Here is a 19,075-nt window from a genome sequence, read left to right on the forward strand (position 1 = left end):
ATGTCAAAACAGACGTTCAAAGGGGTGGTTGATTATGATTTAACTTTGTAAACTTTAATTAGTGTGTAATGTTGCTGTTAGAGCATAAACAACATCTGCAAAGTTACGATGCTCAGAGTTAAATGCAAAGGTAGATATTTTCTTTAAGGACTAAAAAAAAAAAAAAAACGGTTGGTAGGAACTACAACAAGCTTCTTCCTGGGTTTGTGACATCACTAACCCTGATTAACCCCAACCCCAACCCCAGAAACTCGCAACTACCCTTAACAAAGTCCTTTTAAGGTATTCTATAGTCTTTGCCCGTAATGGTAAGGGGGCGTGACGTTTCCGGACAATGTGCACTAGGCAGTTAGCGAATCACAAACACACCGAGCCCGCTAACCAATCAGAGTTCATTGCATATTTCTGAGGGAGGGGCTTTATAGAACCAGGACCATTTTGAGTAGAATGGAAACAGCAGTGTAGAAAATAAAGGTAAAATATGTGAAAATGTTTTTTTACACAGCTAGGCAATCTATTGTTTGAGAAAATGGTCATTTACCTCATTCACACAAGCTGAATATCTGAAACAAGACTTGCAAACAACTAGCTCCAGCATATTAGCACTGAGGATGTTGTTCTGCATGTGTGTGCCTGCATTGTGCTTGTTTGATTAAGGATATCCTCAATAGTGGTCTTCCTGTGCCTACCCGGACAAAATGCAGGTCACAGTCCACAGGAGACAGGCAAAAGTTCAATGTGGACACTTAAGTGTTTGACCGGGTGTGATACAGAAGACACTTTAGGTTCCCAGAGGCCACGCTGATCCACACAAAATGGGCATTTATACACATTACAGATTTATTAATCCATGATATCAAAGAAATAAAAATGAAATCTCCACACAATTAGATCCAACTTTGACATTTTAATGGAAAATGTGAATAATTGTTAAATTATTCTCTGCACATTTGAATAGAAGCCAAAACATTGTACAGTATTTTTCACAATATTTCACAATATTTACAGACTCCTTATCAGTGGGTTTTAGTAACGCCCCCTGGTGGTCTCCAGCAAACACACACTTCAATTCATGCCAACCCAACAACCCAGTTCAGTTAAATATACAAAAAAGTAGAAATATTAAAGATATAAGGATAAACGAAACATTATCTGTACATTTCTTCAGTACATTCACAAAAGAACTGATCTCAAATAAAGCGCACAGTGTGAAGCCGACTTGTTTGGTATGTTTTCAACATGACGGCAAACGAAACAAAAATCCCAAAACAGATGCTTCCTGTAAACATCCCTTTTAAGAGCAGAGATTTAAAAAGGGATATTTACAAGGTCATTTCAAATAATAGAAATAATAACGGGAATGATGCTCGTAAACATTGCCCCCTTCACATTAGAAATGTCCTTCATGTCATAAAAGAAAATTGATAAGTAACTAATATTTTACAAAAAGAAGTGGTTTTCATCTGGTGGACACATAAACATATGTACATCTACACGCATCTTGCAATTGCACTCCTGTTATTTGAACAAGTTGTTAATCTATAACATTCTAAATATTTTTCAGTCATCATGGACCACTAAGTGACAAAGATGTACAAAATCATAACCTTACATTGAAAGTTGAATCTTATGGAAACTTCCAAGAGCATATCCGGGCCAAAAAAAAACGAAATATGATGAATGTGAATATGAAGCAAATTGTAGGACCATTGTTTTTTTTTTTGTTTATGACAATCACAGTATCTTACTGTAATTCTAATAAAGCTAGCATTTTCATTACTCTAATGCACATAGGAGACTAATTAAACTGTATAACACATAGTTACATTTTTAATTCATGCTGATTTTAATTTCTTTTCAGACAGCATATTGCAAAAATGGTAGTGTTTTGGCATTTTCTGCATTTTGCTAAACATTATTTCTTATTTTAAATTTTAATTGTAGGGTGAAATTTCAAATGGAAATGTTTTCTCAAGATTCACCTAAAAATTGCAATTCAAGTTTAGATCTAAGCAGTGAGAAGTGGACAAAACCAGACAAAGTATATTAGCACAGAGCTATCAGGCAGTTCCATCTCATCAAAGAAACATTGGCTACAAATTATTCATGATTTTGTTGAAGGGCCTCTCGCTTTCAGTCGCTGCTTGTGGCTCAAAGCGTTTCATTATTAACCTGCTCCTGACGAGCCAAGTCTCATTAAAATATTTATAAATAGTACGGGAAATAAAAACGAAAACTTGTGGCAATAATATGGAAAACATTACTTAGGCATGCAAATAATATGCAGTTTTCGCGTGCATATGGTACGAAATCTGTTGCCGTGCATATGATACACAGGTTTCGCGTATATAGGATACGCATCTACCCTGCAACCCTAAACCTACCCATATGCATATGCACGCATATTTAAGTCCATTTTTGCGTATCGATCCCACAAGTTTACGTTTTTATTTGGCGTACTATTTATACGCACTTTAATGAGATTGGTTATCCTAACACAGAGTCAGAGATTTCACAGTGACCCCACAGCTCAATCGAAACATCTAGCTTCAGTTTTGAGATGTTCTGAAAATGACTGCTGTACTGATTGTTTTAGGACTGATCCAGACGGTCAGGAAAAGGACAAGTGAAAAGACACACAGTGATTCCAGTTATACAGATACAGTACTGACTCAAAATGGAGGAATCACATGAAAACATCTTCAGGTCATATTTCATCACAAAAGGGATGGGAAAATAAAGAAATTACATTTTGAACTAAAAGAACATAGAATATGTTTTTCAGGCAATCTGACATTACCATGAGATAATTTTCTTCTCCCCATTTTCTTTTAATGCCTTTATGTTTTATTTATTTTCTATACTCATACTTCATATAGATCATAAAAAACAGTAATTTACATTTTTGGGTCGAAAGCATAATATACAAAAAAAGAAATCAAATATGAAATGTGTAATCATGTGTCTTGTAGAATTTAAGATAAACAGCACTGAAACTAGATGAAATTCAAAATGTTTTGAAAAACACTGCTAAAACCACATACAACCATACAGTCCAGGTATTAATTACATCCTTAAATCCGAAATTAATATTCTGAACTTAAATGATAATGTCCTTTTCGATCCAGGACATTGCATTGAGTCCTCACAGATGGTGACCTGAATCAAACTACACAACACTATTACATAAACATTGCACCGTTTTCCAGTTTTGGAAAACCATTAGATTGACGTTTAAGGAGGGGGATTTATATTAGGAATGAGCTTAGTGATCATTGAGCAGATAATGACTTTCAAATCTCAGTTTGAGCTCTGCCAGGTGATGCAAACGCATTTAGGACAGAGAGCGAGAGGAGGAGGGGGAAGCCTGTGATGAGTGGAAAATTCAACGAACTCCTCACAACCATAAAAACTAAATAGATGGAAATGTGGCTGAGGGGTCTCGTGGCCCTGACTTCTTGGGAATGTATAGAGTGAGATCAGACAGACTTCAATTGTTACTTGGTTACTTGCCTTTTACCTGACGCAGTTCATCCAAAGTGACTTACAGGGGACTAATTGCAGGGTTTAACTAATTTGCTCAAGTGCGTTAAAGTGCAGGATTTTGACCCTGGTAACTATCTAGTTCCTGAGCCACCCCGCTTGGCTCTAAACCGAAAACTTTTGTACTAGCAAACCAGATTTTTACCCATTACCCCAATTTCTTCTCATCTTTACTGCACAGTGAGATAAATCTGAAAGCATTAGCTCATTTTTGGTCTTCGAGCATTTGACATTGCAATAGAGAAAATAGTGGGCTACATCCTTGACAAAATAATTATGAATCTACAGGCTGAGGTGTTTTGTGTTAGTCAACGCCCCTAGTATCAATACAGCTTTGCTAAACATCACTACAGGCCTCCTTAACAGCAAATCTGCATGTCTGCTATGGCTCTCACACCACCAAAACCCATAACAAGAAGCCCCAAAACAAAGTCGGCTCCAGCAGCGGAAGGACTACTTAGATGAAAAACAAGTGCCCAATAATAATTAATTAATAAATTGGAATTAAAACATATAAACACACTCATTTCATGGGAACTAGAAGTTCAGTCCCAAAGAGAAACTTGGTGTTTGAAAAAGGGATCAAGAATTTGTGGAACTAAGCCTTGGCAGACAAGTTGTCATCCAATCATAAGCGGTCCCAGTGCTCACCCCTGCTGTATCCCCATACCCTGCCCCGACTGAAAAGGCCTCTGATTCCATGGTCAAACGGTCAACAATGAGGTCAGCAGATACCAGCACTGTCCTCTCGATCTTGACGTCTCATTTAGGGATCTCCAGGGCCATTACATCAGGTTTTGTCTTGAAGTACTGATTGAAACGCAGCACAGCATACCTAGGAAAAGGGTATTCAGAATCACAAATTAAAATCAAAATTAAAAATGGGATAGAATAAGTAAAAAAATCATTGACAGAATCTTTTATTTTATTATATTATAGCCAATAATTATAATTTCTTAACCTTTACAAGTAGATATTTTTATAACCAAATAAAAGCATACAACATGTCACCCAATTATCAAATTGTCAAATAATTTTGAAATATAGTTTTGACCAATTATGTTTGTTAACCATAAAATTGTCATGTATTTTAATGTATTTATAGATCATGTTTGTATTATTTTTTACCTATTTTGTTTTTAGCACAATACTGTACGTATAAGACAAATAAATGTATTATTAAATACAAAAATAACTGCAAATAATTTTCAAAATAGCACAATAAATGCTATTTAAAAAAAATGTTTTAAATAATTTGGTGGCCCCTGTGTTGGATTATATATTATATCGAATTCCAAAATACATAAAATATTAAATATTTAAAAGGCATGTTTTCCATTGCATGTTGTCCATTTTTGACTTAAATCATGGTTAATTGTGGACTCTGAAAGACCCAAAAGATTGAATACATTTTTTTTGTAAAACCCCTCCTGATCTCATATGCGCAGGAAGTGATTTGTTGTTAAAAGGTGCAGCCTGAGAGGAACCAGGACCCGTTGCTTAGAAACTGGCAAGGTAGGAAGTTTACAGAATATATTCCTTGAGCCAGTTTAATAAAAGTGAGCCACAATTCCTTCAAAAATATCATCAGCCTACGAATGACATAACACACCCCATTAAAAAAAAACCCCAACAACTAAAAAGTAACTTGAGTAAAGTTTCATTGTGCTACAGATGCACAACACTGAGGATTTTGAGTGCGGTTTACGTAGATTGACTGCCAAATTCACAGAGGATAGCAGGCCGCAACTTATTGTGCTCAAATCTACTTTTCACCTCTTGAAACAAGCACCATTGACTGGTTTCTATGGGCAAAAGAAATAACAGTCCACACTCATTCATTTTACAGTATGTGGGAGAGCTTCATATAAGACCTTTGCCTCCAACTGAGACTTTCATTCAGAGATTACGATCTTATGTATTTTTAAAGTGCAAAGACAATCGACATGGTATTGGGACTGTTTTAGGCATGAACCCAAGAGATTTCAGCTTCATTTCAGGTCTCGTGTGATTCTGTCTGGCGAATAGTTAGGTATTAACTTTGGTTAGAAGGTTTCTGCTCAAGAATTACCTAATTATCTTTTGACTTACATGAAAGAATAAAAATGCATGAATGGACATTTGGTTTAATTTGTCCAATAATGCAATATCAGTATTTATTTCCAGTATACATCTTGCTTTGGTATTGGCTGCATTAGTAGTCACCACTTCCTGTCACTTACATATCACTTACTGTACATTCTTTATCTGCCATTAATATCAATTTCTCTTAACACAGTCAGAGTTGATAAAGATCCTTATGCCTGTAAATAATTCCTCCCCATAACAGAGATGAAAGGTTTGCTGAGCTGGGTACGCTGCTTACCCGAGGAAGTCAAACTCGATGGTGGAGTACTTGGCTTGGATCAGGGCCCAGAAACCCCAGAAGAAATGTGAGGCCTGCCAAAGCGAAAGAATAAGAACTTTAGGCCAAAGCCTTCTAGCTCAATCCATAAACAGCCGTATCACTGACACCAATCAACATGCAAAAAGCTTTTAAAACCAAAAAACTGAATAAACAAACATAAATCGACTTCCTAAATGCAGCATTATCAAAACACTTCCTCCTCTTTGATCCTCTGCAAACTCACCAGAGCAAACTTGTTGACCTGTACATAGAGCGTCTCCAGTTCAAGTTGGCTCACCTCTTCACCTTTCTTGGAAAAGAGTTTGTAGGCCTGCAAGTAAGTGTGCAACCAGTCCAACTGCATCTCTCGACTGGGATAAAGGTTATAGTCAGGTTCACTCATTCCTGATAAACACACACACGCACACGCACACACACACACACACACACACACACACACACACACACACACACACACACACACAATGAGGTTAATGCAAAACAAATCCCAAAGGATTATTTTTGTAAATTATATTTTAATGCTGCTCACCTGCAAATTCATTAAAATGATTTCCAATGTCAAATGCTTGGTAGTTGTAACTGGAGTATTCATAATCGATACACCGAACATAACCTGAAAACAGCAAGCGGGGTTGATTTGCATTAAATAAGACAAAATATTAGACTTGAATGCATTTTTAAGACTAAATCTTAAAATGTAATGCCTTAGGTGAAAAGGCACTTCGGCTCTATGGTGTTGTCAATATTTCTTTGTTTGAGTTTCCCAACATGTAAACTTCTGGCTCAACCAAATGCAGGATCTCATGTTTGCCTAAACAATAAAACACAGGAGGCAGCGTGGACGGAGCAGCGGTAGTGTTTGAGAAATCTGGAAGCTCTCGATATATATGCTATTCTGTTGCACACTGCAGATTTTAAAACAACAGAAAAAGTCATTCACGGTGCATTTAACTTCAGTACTATGACATAGACACTATCGTCCAAAAGATTCAGTAAGATAGAGGTCAGTATATATATTTTTCTAGATAAATTAACACTTTTATTCAGTAAGGACACATTAAATTGATCAAAAGCGACAGTAAAGATATTTATAATGTTGCATAATATTTCCATGTCAAACAAATCCTGTTCTTTTGAACTTTCTATTCATGAAAGAATCCTGAAACAAATGTATCAGGATCTCCACAAAATTATTGTTTTCATTAATAATAAGATTTTTTTTTGAGCAGCAAATCAGCATATTAGAATGATTTCTGAAGAATCATGTGACCCTGAAGACTGGAGTAATGATGCTGAAAATTCAGCTTTGCATTATTTCTGAAGAGATTACATTTTAAAGCATATTAGAAATCCGTTTTTTTTTTATTGTAATAATATTTCACAATTTTAATGATCAAATAAATGCAGCCTTGGTGAGCATAAAAATACTTATTTTAAAAACAAACAAAAAAAAATCTTCTCATCCCTAATTATATATGAAAAGTGGGCTATGAAATAATTAATACTTTTCCCCCCTCCCACATGACTGATTACACCAGAACACCAGAAAATCAATTTCAGAGACAGAAAGATTTTGATACCAAAAATGACTCGCTTCTAATACACACTTTTGTGTACAGTACAATAAGACCAGGGACATAATGTAAATAGCATAAGTTTGATTTCATACAGTGTTTAAGAATACCCACCTTCCTTTGCGTTGTGAATGATGTTCTTGCAGAGCAAGTCGTTGTGACAGAGCACTACAGGAGAGCCCAGCTGCGACAGGTGTTCCTTCATCCACATCATTTCCTGTTCTAGCACTTCCTGACTGGGCACTTCCTGCTGGATTCTAGTTCAGAGAACACAGAAACAGATCAGTGATTCACATGACAAACAGTGAGTCAAGAGTGGTTGACAAAAGAATAATGGCACAAAATGTTATTTATAGGAAATTAATGTTCCCATAATTTTGCACACCCTTCCTAAACATGGCACAGGGTTTAATGTATAATTTATGACCATAGATCAAACAGTGCAGGATGAGTTACACATACAATTTCAATGCTCAGGGTTAGGGGTTTGTTCAAATCATTAATCTCAAGTACGAGTAATAGAAATTGCCTTCGCAAACATCATTAATATGATTATACAGCATTTATTCATCTTTGCTTATCTTAGTTAATAAGTTCATGTTAGCGAAAGACAGTTAAATAACATTAAGAAACATACTACCCACTAATAATGTTTTATTATATCCTAAAATTAACATTAAGATTAATAAAAGCCTTAGAAGTAATTTTTATTGTCAGATCATGTACTTTAACCTTATTGTGAAGTGTTATCAACTAAATACTGTTCTTCATCAGGTTTAACTTCAGAAAGTCGTCCAGTTCAGCCAATGAGAGAGAAAGCCTGTCTGAGTGACCACTCTCCCCTCGTAATGGGCTTAAGGAGCTATTTCTAGAATCTTCTTTTGTGCTGCAGTGGCTCACTCAAAACCTAGCAGTGCTGATCTGCTTTGCTGCAGAAGTTTATGACTTGTATAAAGTAACGGCAAACTACTGCATGAAATCGTCCTATTAGACTTTGTGCAGTAACATAACCTCCATCAGAGAAACTATGCTTATGAAACTAATGCTCTAATGACTGCTGATGACGTAAATGACTTCGCATTTGTATTATCTCTAGCTCCCGATAAACGTCAGGATGCAAACAGCTGCCAACTTTTAAGAGTGAGCATCTTTGTTAATGTAGACAGTGGAGATGATTATGTGACATAACAGCTCTGTGCATGAGATTAGATGGACGGAAGCAATCTGTGCACCGTGAAACACCTGTCTAAGCAAAATCATGGCTTTAATGGGTCTCATCCAATCTGATTCTGAGCTAGTGTGAACTATGTGCGTTAGAACATTTCATGAGATAACTTAAGAGATTCACTCTCTGAGGGTTACCTGACGTTGGAGGCTTGGTCTGTGAACTCAGTGGCCACCAGCGAGAAGTACTTGCGCATTTTGATCCACAGGTTGGGTTTGGGGATGCAGCCGTTGTGTGCGTGGATGGCGTGAATGCGGGCCATTTCTTGTGCGATCAGTCTGCCAATAATAACAAAGGAAGACGTTGGTCAAAATGGCAATGTTCAATCTCAGCTTAAACACAATGCCTGGAAAAAGCTGTTTTGTGTGGAAAAACAGACATTATCCCAGGGTCACCGGCGCAGATTTTGATACGGTTCACTGTGTGCCTGGAAGATTACATGACCCTCATGAAGCGTAAATTAACTTCACTCCAAGTCTGCAGTTAGCTCAGAATATATAACGAATGTTTGCACAAACCATCCTTCAATATTTAAAAACATTTTTTTCAAAGGGTGTCTACTACGTCAGCTTTGTTCTTGTTATTTCTTTTTCAACAAATTATGTTTCTATTGAATTTTTTCAAATAGGGATACTCCAACTAATTAAAATGTATTAATTGGTATAAATCTATTGCTTACCCAGAGTGATTCTAGGTAAGAGTATTACCTATTGTTTACATTTTAATGGTACATTCATTATACTTTTACTCAGCAAGAATACATTAAACTGACCATAAGTGAAGACAATTTATTGTTACAAAAGATTTCTCTCTCTCTCTCTCTCTCTCTCTATATATATATATATATATATATATATATATATATATGCACACACTATTTATAAAACATTGATAATGAATATTGATAGTGAAATGTTGAGCATCAAATCAGCATATTAGAATGATTTCTGAAGGATCATGTGAAACTGAAGACTGGAGTAATGATGCTGAAAATTCATTTTAAAATACATTCAAATTTAAAAGTTATTTTAAACTGTACTAATATTTCATATGACTGTTTCTACTGTATTTTCAAATAATTGGTTAGCATAAGAAATCACTTTTTAAAAATCACATTTAAAAAATATGCTAGGTGTTACCTGACCATTTTCAGTTTTGATTTATAAAAAATTTATATTTTTTTTAATTTAATTTTAATGCAATACATTTCGGGATTTTTGGACAAACCAGGTATAATTAAGTAACAAGTATAATTACAAAACTGCAAGTAGCATAAGGTTTTGGAAAAGAGCTAAGGTCAGTTCCTTTTTATAGTCACAAAAAGGCAAAATAGACACAGTATTTTAAGCTCAAATCAGATTGAAGTACTCTGTGTTCTAACCCAAATGCCGAAGTCAAAAGACCAAACAGATGTGTTATTTTTAGAATGAACACCTATTTGGATCCTTCTATTTTGTGCCTTGTGCTGAACAGACCAACCTGAGTAACACGGGGTCCCTGACGTCTTGAGTATCCAGAGCGCGTCCTTGCATGAACTCATAGCAGATGCCATTCTGAAAAGTGCAGTAAAGTCGTGGTGCACAACCATTGGCGTGCAGAACCTGGAAGCTCTTCAGTTCGCTGTCTCTGTCCACGATCAGCTCCGTCTTGTTGCCGTACACCCTCACCAGCACCGTATCATCAAGGCAGTCCTCCACATAACACCCCACCAGTTTGTTAGTTGTGCCATCTGTGAAAAGCTGAAGGGACAATAACACATAAAATACATATTGCAATCATGGCTACTTTTTGTTGCAGGATGCATAAACTTTAAAGTCAACTTGAAACGACATTCAAAACCAGTATTACGTCTGTAATGTGATGTATTTCATGCATCAAGAACTGCACGTTGATTTGCCCAAAAATAAAATTTACAAATTCTCTGGCCATCCAAGAGGAGTTTGTTTGTTCTTTGGAATGGAACAGACTTGGAGAAATTTGTCATTACATCACTTGCTCACCAATGGATCCTCTACAGTGAATGAGTGCCGTCAGAATAAGAGTTCAAATAGCTCATAAAAACATCACAATATTCCACAAGTAATGGAAACCACTCCAGTCCATCAGTTCAAAATCCATAATATTGCTTTATACAGTGGAAAAGTTTTCTGAATCAGGAGAGAAATGTGAACAGATCAAGTGCTGCTTACACGTGAAAACAGTTCTTAACCAATAAGTTGGTAGATTTTGATGTGAGAGGACAATAGCATTATTATGGAATATGGACTCATATTTTAACCAGAAGCTTGAGTTTAAAATTAAAATGCCTTAATGAGTTAATTTCTTAAAAACCCTGTTAGCAAATAAATGTGACACAGAGTCGTGTGGATTACTGTGATGTTTGCATCAGCTGTTTGGATTCTCATTCTGACGGTACCCATTCACAGCAGAGGATCCATTGGTGAGCAAGAGATGCAGCGCTACATTTCTCCAAATCTGATCCCATGAACAAACAATCTTCTATACATCTTGGACGGCCAGCGGGTGAGTAAATGTTTAGCAAACTTTCATTTTTGGGTGAACTATTTCTTTAAAGAAAAAAATTGCCTATTTCAAATAATTCAAATGTCAATCACAATGGAGCATATGATAAACTGGCAAGATTTCAAATGCTTTGTGTTTGTAGCAATGTATCCCACAATTCACTGCACTGGCCTTGCCACCCACCAATGCATTTCTGAGATTCCTGAAATGACTAATGTACAAACAGCATGACTGGTCAACATACAGAGGATGAATTAATCTCTGAGCAGGTGCCGTTCTGACTAAGTGTTGTTTTATACACTTATATCTTTTAATGTGTCTCAACAGTAAATGGGTTCAAGATAAATTGCTGACAGCAAATATTTCATAATTATATGAGTAAGTGCAGGATAGTTTGAATAGTAAAAACTGATTTGTCAGTGTTTACAGTTGAGCTCAGGTCAACCACAACATAATGTCTAACTGTTTCAGCTATGTCGTATGACCATGCCGATCTCCTAAACCTCTGGAACGCCAGTGTCCATCTTGCTGAGATCTGATGAATGGTATCAGTATGCCATGCGCCAACAGAGGAGCTTTATTTTGAGCATTTTGGCTTCATTCAAACAATTGCACCAAAGCAGCTGTGAACAATACATTTGGGCACAATGCTTGTTTTTCATTGATGAAAGCTATGCTGGCTGTAAACAGTGCTGTGCCACCCACATGGAGGTCGAACGGGTTTAGGTTCATTCATCCTGGCTTCAAACCTGTAGCAAACACAACTCGTTATTGTCCAATAGTATGGGAGTGACCCCAAAATCTTAAGAATAAAATATGAAAATGAAGCTTATCTTGGGTCAGTGTAAGAGTTTTGGGCTATGTGTTTTTGTCTCATGCAAATTTAGATAAACTTAATATCACTTTTGTGTATTCTGGAGATTTGAATGTCACCAAGGTTAAATTATCTAGCTGGCTGACTTCAGTGAAGTTTTGTCAAATTCACAATAAGGGCTTTTGAAAGGACAGCATTAGAAACTTAAAAAGGAATCATAAGGTTTGCATCATATGTCATCAATTTCTTGAAAAAAATGTGTGAATACAATTGCAATTTTGATTTCTTTTTTTTTAAACACCAAAATCATGTTAAAATTAGAATATCAAATATGATACACCAGTCTTTTGAGGAATTTTTATTTGTTCATCTCTCAACCATCACTGTAATGCATTGCATTAGAGCTATATTTTGACCCAAACTAAAAAACAGAGTGTGATTATGAAAAGTGTGAAAGTGGGAGTATGAGTTCCATATTGTCAATGTATTAAACTGTATGAGCCATAAAAGCCTAATGTATCAAATATGATACTCTTTGAAAAAATATATATTTTTCTTTTTTGACTTCTTAAAAATATTTGCCTAAAGGTTTAATGAAGTGTTCATTTTCTGACTTAAATTTCCTATTTCTTGCTTTACAGGGTTAATATAGTTGTATAATTTCTGGCATATTAAATCTATAGCATATGCCAAAAGACAAACAAAAAATAATAACACTGTACAAAAGCAACCTTCACTTCCCATCACATCATAACTGATAACACTCAAAGAGAAATGACAGATAAGGCTGACAATCAGTGCAATAATGCAAAGTTTATAGTTGTGTTAATCGTGTAGCCCATGTGGTGATGGGTGGAGACATCAGGCCAGACAGTGAGTGTGACTCACCGAGTCTGATCAGCTGCATTAGGTTAAACTACTTTCTGATGTAGTCTTGAGTTTGATCTGATTACGCAAATGGAAAAGGGCGATCACTTTTGAGTCAAACGTGGTTTTGGGTTGAGTCAATCTAATCAGATCAACTAGTTTCAAAGCAGAATGCCAGGTTAGGGATAACCTCTCATTCAGAAGTGACCTGAGTCAAGAACAAAAGAAGAAACTTGTGTAACTGTTGCACCAGCATAGTCCAGATTGACCATTGTGTAAAATATCCGTGTGTATACACAGAAACTTCAACAACACAACCTGCAACAAAATGTATTGACACCAAGTATGACCAAAAAGACCTTGTTATTTTTTTTTTATCAGTTTTCTGTATTATATGTATTTATATAAATGCCACATCAGTACATTTACATGATGACAATGCACCTTACTAAGCAAACTCATTTCACCGTACTTAAGAGATTTATTGAGATGTCAAAATGCGGCTGAACTGGGACATGCAAACACAACTGTGTTGACACTACAATGAAAGCACAGTTGAACATAACCTTAACAAACCATCATAACCTAAACCTTTTAAAATCCCTTACATTTTTAAATGATCAAATTTAGATATTATTAACTTTCAAGCTCATTGACAACCATATTGTGCAGACTATATATACATATATATACTGTACATACATATACGGTATATATATATATATATACACATACGGTATATATATATATATATAGTCACATAAGGGGTGTAACGATATGCCACGGTTCAGTTTATATCACCCTGTTGGAGCCACTGTTTGGTTGTGCTTAGTGTGTGGAGGTAGGGTTCATGGCATGGAACCAGCAATGCTAAAGAATACTAGATTCACTTTTAACTTAATAATAACAATAATATCAATAGTTGTTCTCTGTTAGTTCATGTTAGTTAATGCATTAACAAATGAGACTTCAAAACAGTTGCTTTGTAAAAATCTACTGCCTTAAAAACTTTTTTTTAGTAATGCAAACAATCATTGGACAGCATTTCTTAGTCTACATATAAAAATACATGTGTCAAGGATAAATAAAATTGAATATCTGAATAATAAGGAAATGATTTTAATCAGGTTCCTGTGGCTCAGTGGTAGAGCATTGCGAGAATTCCTCAATCACATGCACACAGCACACTTACAGCAGGACTATTGAGGAAGCATCCCCATCATTTCTTGAATGAATGTCGACTATTACATAAATATATGTTTAAAACTTTATTGTGCTGTGTGTAAGCTATTGTGCAACATAATTATACCACTGTAAAAAGAAACACACTAACTGAGCAAACATTTAGGTGATGAGATTTAAAAAAACAGAACAAAAAAAAAACAATCACCCAGTCACCTAAGGGGGGAACACACACACACACGGAGCAGTGGGCAGCCATTTATGCTGCGGCGCCCGGGGAGCAGTTGGGGGTTCGGTGCCTTGCTCAAGGGCACCTCAGTCATGGTATTGCCGGACCAAGACTCAAACCAACAACCTTAGGGTTAGGAGTCAAACTCTCTAACCACTAGGCCACAACTTCCCCACTTGCTTGAGTAATTATATTTGATCTATGGTATTAAAGTTTAACTGAAATGTGGTTATACAGTAGCTAGGTAGTAAATCAGATATTAAAAATGTAAGCTAGTTAGCCCTATTTCATTGACAATTCATGACGCTTGGTATCATGTGTAAGCTAGCTCAAGCTGTGATGCTCTTTCTTGTACCTTCAGCTATCCAGTTTTCTGTTAAACATAAGTACAGTACTGGTTATAAGTTTGACAACTTATTATAACTGACAAGCTACGCAATATCGTGTTCATTATCGCAGATGAATCGCCTTCGATAATGAACGCGATATTGCGTAGCTTGTCAGTGATCTACAGCTCTGTCTATTAAGTGCCGCTTCATTTGAAAGCAGGTTTTGGCGATTTAGCGCTAATCATGGAACCAGATTTACTGACTAGATGCGCATGATCATATCGTAAGATATAACGCCCAGACCTAGTTGTACTGCTTAACTTTTTTTTAATAACCCATGATGCTTTTTTCAGGATTCTTTGATGAATAATAATAAAATTAAAAAAAACACTTAAAAAGAACAGCAATTATTTAAAATATATATATATTTTTTAACAATACACTACCGTTCAAAAGTTTGGGATCAGTTTTTTGAAAGAAACTAATACTTTTATTCAGCAAGGATGTGTTAAATTGATAAAAAGTGATAGTAAAGACATATTTAGGGCTGCACGACTATGACAAAAATCATAATTGTCGATTATTCCCTTGAAATTGTAATTGCGATTATTAATTACAATTATCCCAATTTACATCGAATGATGTTTATACCATTGTTTGATGCAACTGCAATGCATTTTTTTTATGAAAATAAACAAGCTGAAAATGCTCTAATTGAAAAAAATTTAGTGCTTTTCTATAGTATTAAGCCTCAAATCTCAACTATACATCGGATTGGTTTCTTCTTTAAATTATAAAAATGTAATATAAAAGTATGAATGGTATTATAATGTTATAGTAAAAATAAAACAATGGGAAAACCCTTAAGATAACACATAGAAAGAAAAAAAAACATCTTAAGTATGTAGAATAACCTAAATGGACTTTGAACTATTTATTTATAAATATCAAATCATTATTTAAAACTCACAGCGCTTGCTGTCTGTGTAGAATGATGAGCTGTTAGATTTTTTGAGAGGTGCACGTCAGGCTATGCTGTACTACACATAGCCTACGGCGTAGGTTCGACGCAGAAGTATAAATTGGGCTTTAGTGCTGCACTTGGTTTGAGCCACTTTAATTTGCATTTGGGAATGCAACATTCGTCATTAGAAATGTTTATAAATCTGCTGTTGTTTACAAAAACAAGTTTCAGTGTCACATAATCCTTCAGAAATCATTCTAATATGCTGATTTGCTGATCAAGAAACATTTCTCATTATTATAAATGTTAAAAACAGTTGTGCTGCTTTTTTTTTGTGGAAACAACAATACCACTCAAACGTTTGTATAACAGAAATTAATAATTTTGTTCATCATGCATGAAAGTGACAAAAAAGTCTGTGAAGACATTTAAAATGATTTCTATTTAATAAATGCATTAACAAATTTCATTCACATTTTGATAAACGCAAATAAATGCTGTTCATTTAACTTTATATATCAAAACATCTGGGAAAATAAAGTGCAACATCATTTCCACAAAAAATATGAAGCAGCAAAATTGTTTTCAACAATGATAATAATCAGAAATGTTTCTTGAGAGTCAAATAAATTGTAATGATTTCTAAAAGATCATGTGACACTGAAAACTGGAGTAATGATGAAGAAAAATTCTGCTTTGCATCACAGGAATAACATTACATTTTATAATATACTAAAATTTAAAACTTTTTTTGTATTTGTAATAATATTTCACAATATTTCTTTTTTTTTTCCTTTATTCAAATAAATTCAGCCTTGATGAGCAGAAGATTATTATTTTCTAAATCATTAATAATTGTGATGTTTCCAAACGTTTTGAAGGTACTATAATAATAATAATAATAATAACAACAATTCTATATACTTTACTATAATTTATTATAGTACTTTATTATAGAGGTCGACCGATGTATCGGTTTTGCCGATTAATCGGCACCGATAGTTGATTGCTGGATCAATTGGTTGTTGGTAAAAATCCCTGCCGATAGTTTTCCGGGTTGTGTCCGTTGATGGAGCGGCTGAGAAGGATCTGTTTTCATTATACAGTGCGAGAGCGGCCTCTAGTGGTTGAAATCACTGACAGTATGTGCTAACTGTTAAGACACGTGATACTGCACTCTGAACAGAGCGAGGAAAACTTCAGACCCGGATTTAAATGCAGCTGACAGAAAATCATGGCCTGCCACAGAGTGCCATTCACATAGTTTTCCATTAAAAAAATACGGTGAGAAAAAATAAAACATTTAATAGGGTCATAAACATAATTTTCTTTTCAACTTTTATTAAATTGATGTGAAAATGTATAAGTTTGTGGTTTTAATTAATTAGACTTTCTTTTTGAAAGAGTGAAGAAAAATTAAAACGAAAAAAATAAAAACTGAATACGGAAAAATTTGTTGAGTTTGGAAAAAAAACTCAATTTCAGATTTCATAGGGCCCTATTAGAGTGTGGTAATTTCAACATTTATTATTACTGCTATTATTATTATTAATTGTATTATTATTACTACTAGTAGTATGGTTCAGTACCGTTTATTTTTTATTTATTTATTTTTAAATAAAGCACTATTTTAGTTTTTGTTCAGTATCCATTTAAAAAATTATCAGTTAATTAATCGGTATCGGAAAGTGTGGTCCGACATATCTATCAGTATTGGCAAAATTCAATTTTTTTTTACAATATAACATATCTTTTAATCTGCTAAAATATATATTTTTAATAATGAGTGCTGGTGGCGTGGTCAGATTTTCCTGCTTTTGTTGGCCAATTAGAGCAGACTGCGCTTGTCGGAAGGAGGGACTTTGTAGAAAAAGACTTGTTTGAGAGAGGCGGGGCATAGAGGACCTACAATAATCTACAGTATTTGAAAAATAATGTGTGTTTTTTTTTTACATTAAAGTATGTCAGCATATTCTGTTACACCAAATACACAAAATAATGATCTTTAAAAAAAACAGTATATGATCCCTTTAAATGTTTTGTTCTCTGATTTTCAGCTACATCGCTGACTGGCCAGTGACGTATACAACAGACGTGCATCGCGTCAAAAATTTAAAATGAAAACCTCTTTTACCCTGCTCATTTCAACCACCATCTCCTCATGCGTAACGCACATTGTTACATTATTTCTTCATACTTGTTTTATTATAGAATGCGTATGATCAAATGTCATTGCACTGGATGTAATGTTAATGACTTGCAGCTGGCTAAGTTAGCCAGGCTAGTTTCCAACGTCACTCATGGGATCATAACTAGCAATATGACGTGAAAACACATAACAAAAAAAGGCTTCAACGTAATTCACATCATGTTAAGGGCGATATTCCCAAGTGAAAAAAACGCAAAATAAATTTATATAAAGGCCCTAAAGACGCCGGGAGTGACGTGCTCAAGCTACAGACAATCACACCTAACGTAACGTTAATTTACCTTCGTCCGAATCAGGTTCGGGTCCCAGCCCGGTCTGAGCTGTTTAATCAGCTTCATCGCCCCCTCCGTCACGTTATGTTCGTCCACGAATATCTGGAATTTTCTAATCGTCGGTGATCCAACCGGCACGTGGATCTCCGTCTCCATCATATTATTTAGCTTCCTATTAATGCCCGACATGACAATTTCTGTAGTATTCAATACCTATATTAAGTATTCCTGGGTTCTGAAGGTTTTTATTTGAATGTGCAGTGGAGGTCCCGTCTGGTTTAATATGTGCAGAGAAAGAGGAGTGGTTCATATGCCGGTTTCTATCATCACGACTAGAAAAAAACGGCACTTCTTCCTTCTACGGACACCGCCCACAAGAAGTCATCCGATGACGGAGGCATATCTCATGAATATTAATGAGATCAGACTGACTGGCCTTTTCTTTGGCTAAGGGATGGCTTATCAATATTAATTAGGTCATTGTCATCGTCCATTGTAAACACTTGGCTCATGAATATTACGAGTTCATCCTTCGGCATAGTAAATTTAGTAACATTGCTCTCCGTCTTTATCAATAAAAATTTGCTCATAATTTGGTCTTTTTTATAGTATACTTTTATGTGCCTTAGTATTAGAAAGAAACAATAGGCTATAATAGAAAAATTGTAATGTAAGCAATATGAATGTTTAGTAAAAGAGGAGTGCGTTGTCAAAACTGATCTCAGGCCACCAGTCTTTTACTGCTCATTCATTTTTATTAGGCAACATGAGCTAAAGTGCCCTCTGGTGGCACAGACCCCTACAAGCCACAGGTCTAACATCACAATGCAAAGAATAGCTTATGATAATGATGTGCAATATGTGTAAATAGTTTATGGATAACATATAGACTGCAAAATAATCCAAAAACGTTTACTGAATGTTGCAGGGAAAATAA

At 35.2% G+C, this 19,075-nt stretch overlaps 1 protein-coding gene across 1 annotated transcript; it reads right to left on the reverse strand.

Annotated features, from left to right (window-relative positions):
- Window positions 1–3,026: 3,026 nt before the first annotated feature.
- Window positions 3,027–18,497, reverse strand: LOC132119659 (ethanolamine kinase 1-like). Its single transcript, XM_059529812.1, has 8 exons — window positions 18,148–18,497; window positions 10,229–10,488; window positions 8,887–9,027; window positions 7,639–7,781; window positions 6,480–6,563; window positions 6,174–6,334; window positions 5,909–5,982; window positions 3,027–4,378 (listed from the first exon to the last, which is right to left on the reverse strand). The coding sequence occupies exons 1-8, from the start codon at window positions 18,325–18,327 to the stop codon at window positions 4,306–4,308; spliced, it is 1,116 nt and encodes a 371-aa protein (XP_059385795.1). The 5' UTR covers window positions 18,328–18,497; the 3' UTR covers window positions 3,027–4,305.
- Between the last annotated feature and the right edge of the window lie 578 nt (window positions 18,498–19,075).

Source organism: Carassius carassius, chromosome 38 (assembly GCF_963082965.1).
Source record: "Carassius carassius chromosome 38, fCarCar2.1, whole genome shotgun sequence".
Lineage (NCBI taxonomy): Eukaryota > Metazoa > Chordata > Actinopteri > Cypriniformes > Cyprinidae > Carassius > Carassius carassius.

Coding starts and splice junctions, on each gene's coding strand:
- LOC132119659 (XM_059529812.1), bottom strand. CDS start 18,327: ATGTCGGGCATTAATAGGAAGCTAAATAATATGATGGAGACGGAGATC. Junction 9,028..10,228: donor AGGGACCCCGTGTTACTCAG/GTTGGTCTGTTC, acceptor TATTATTGGCAG/ACTGATCGCACAAGAAATGG. Junction 5,983..6,173: donor AGGTCAACAAGTTTGCTCTG/GTGAGTTTGCAG, acceptor TCGCTTTGGCAG/GCCTCACATTTCTTCTGGGG.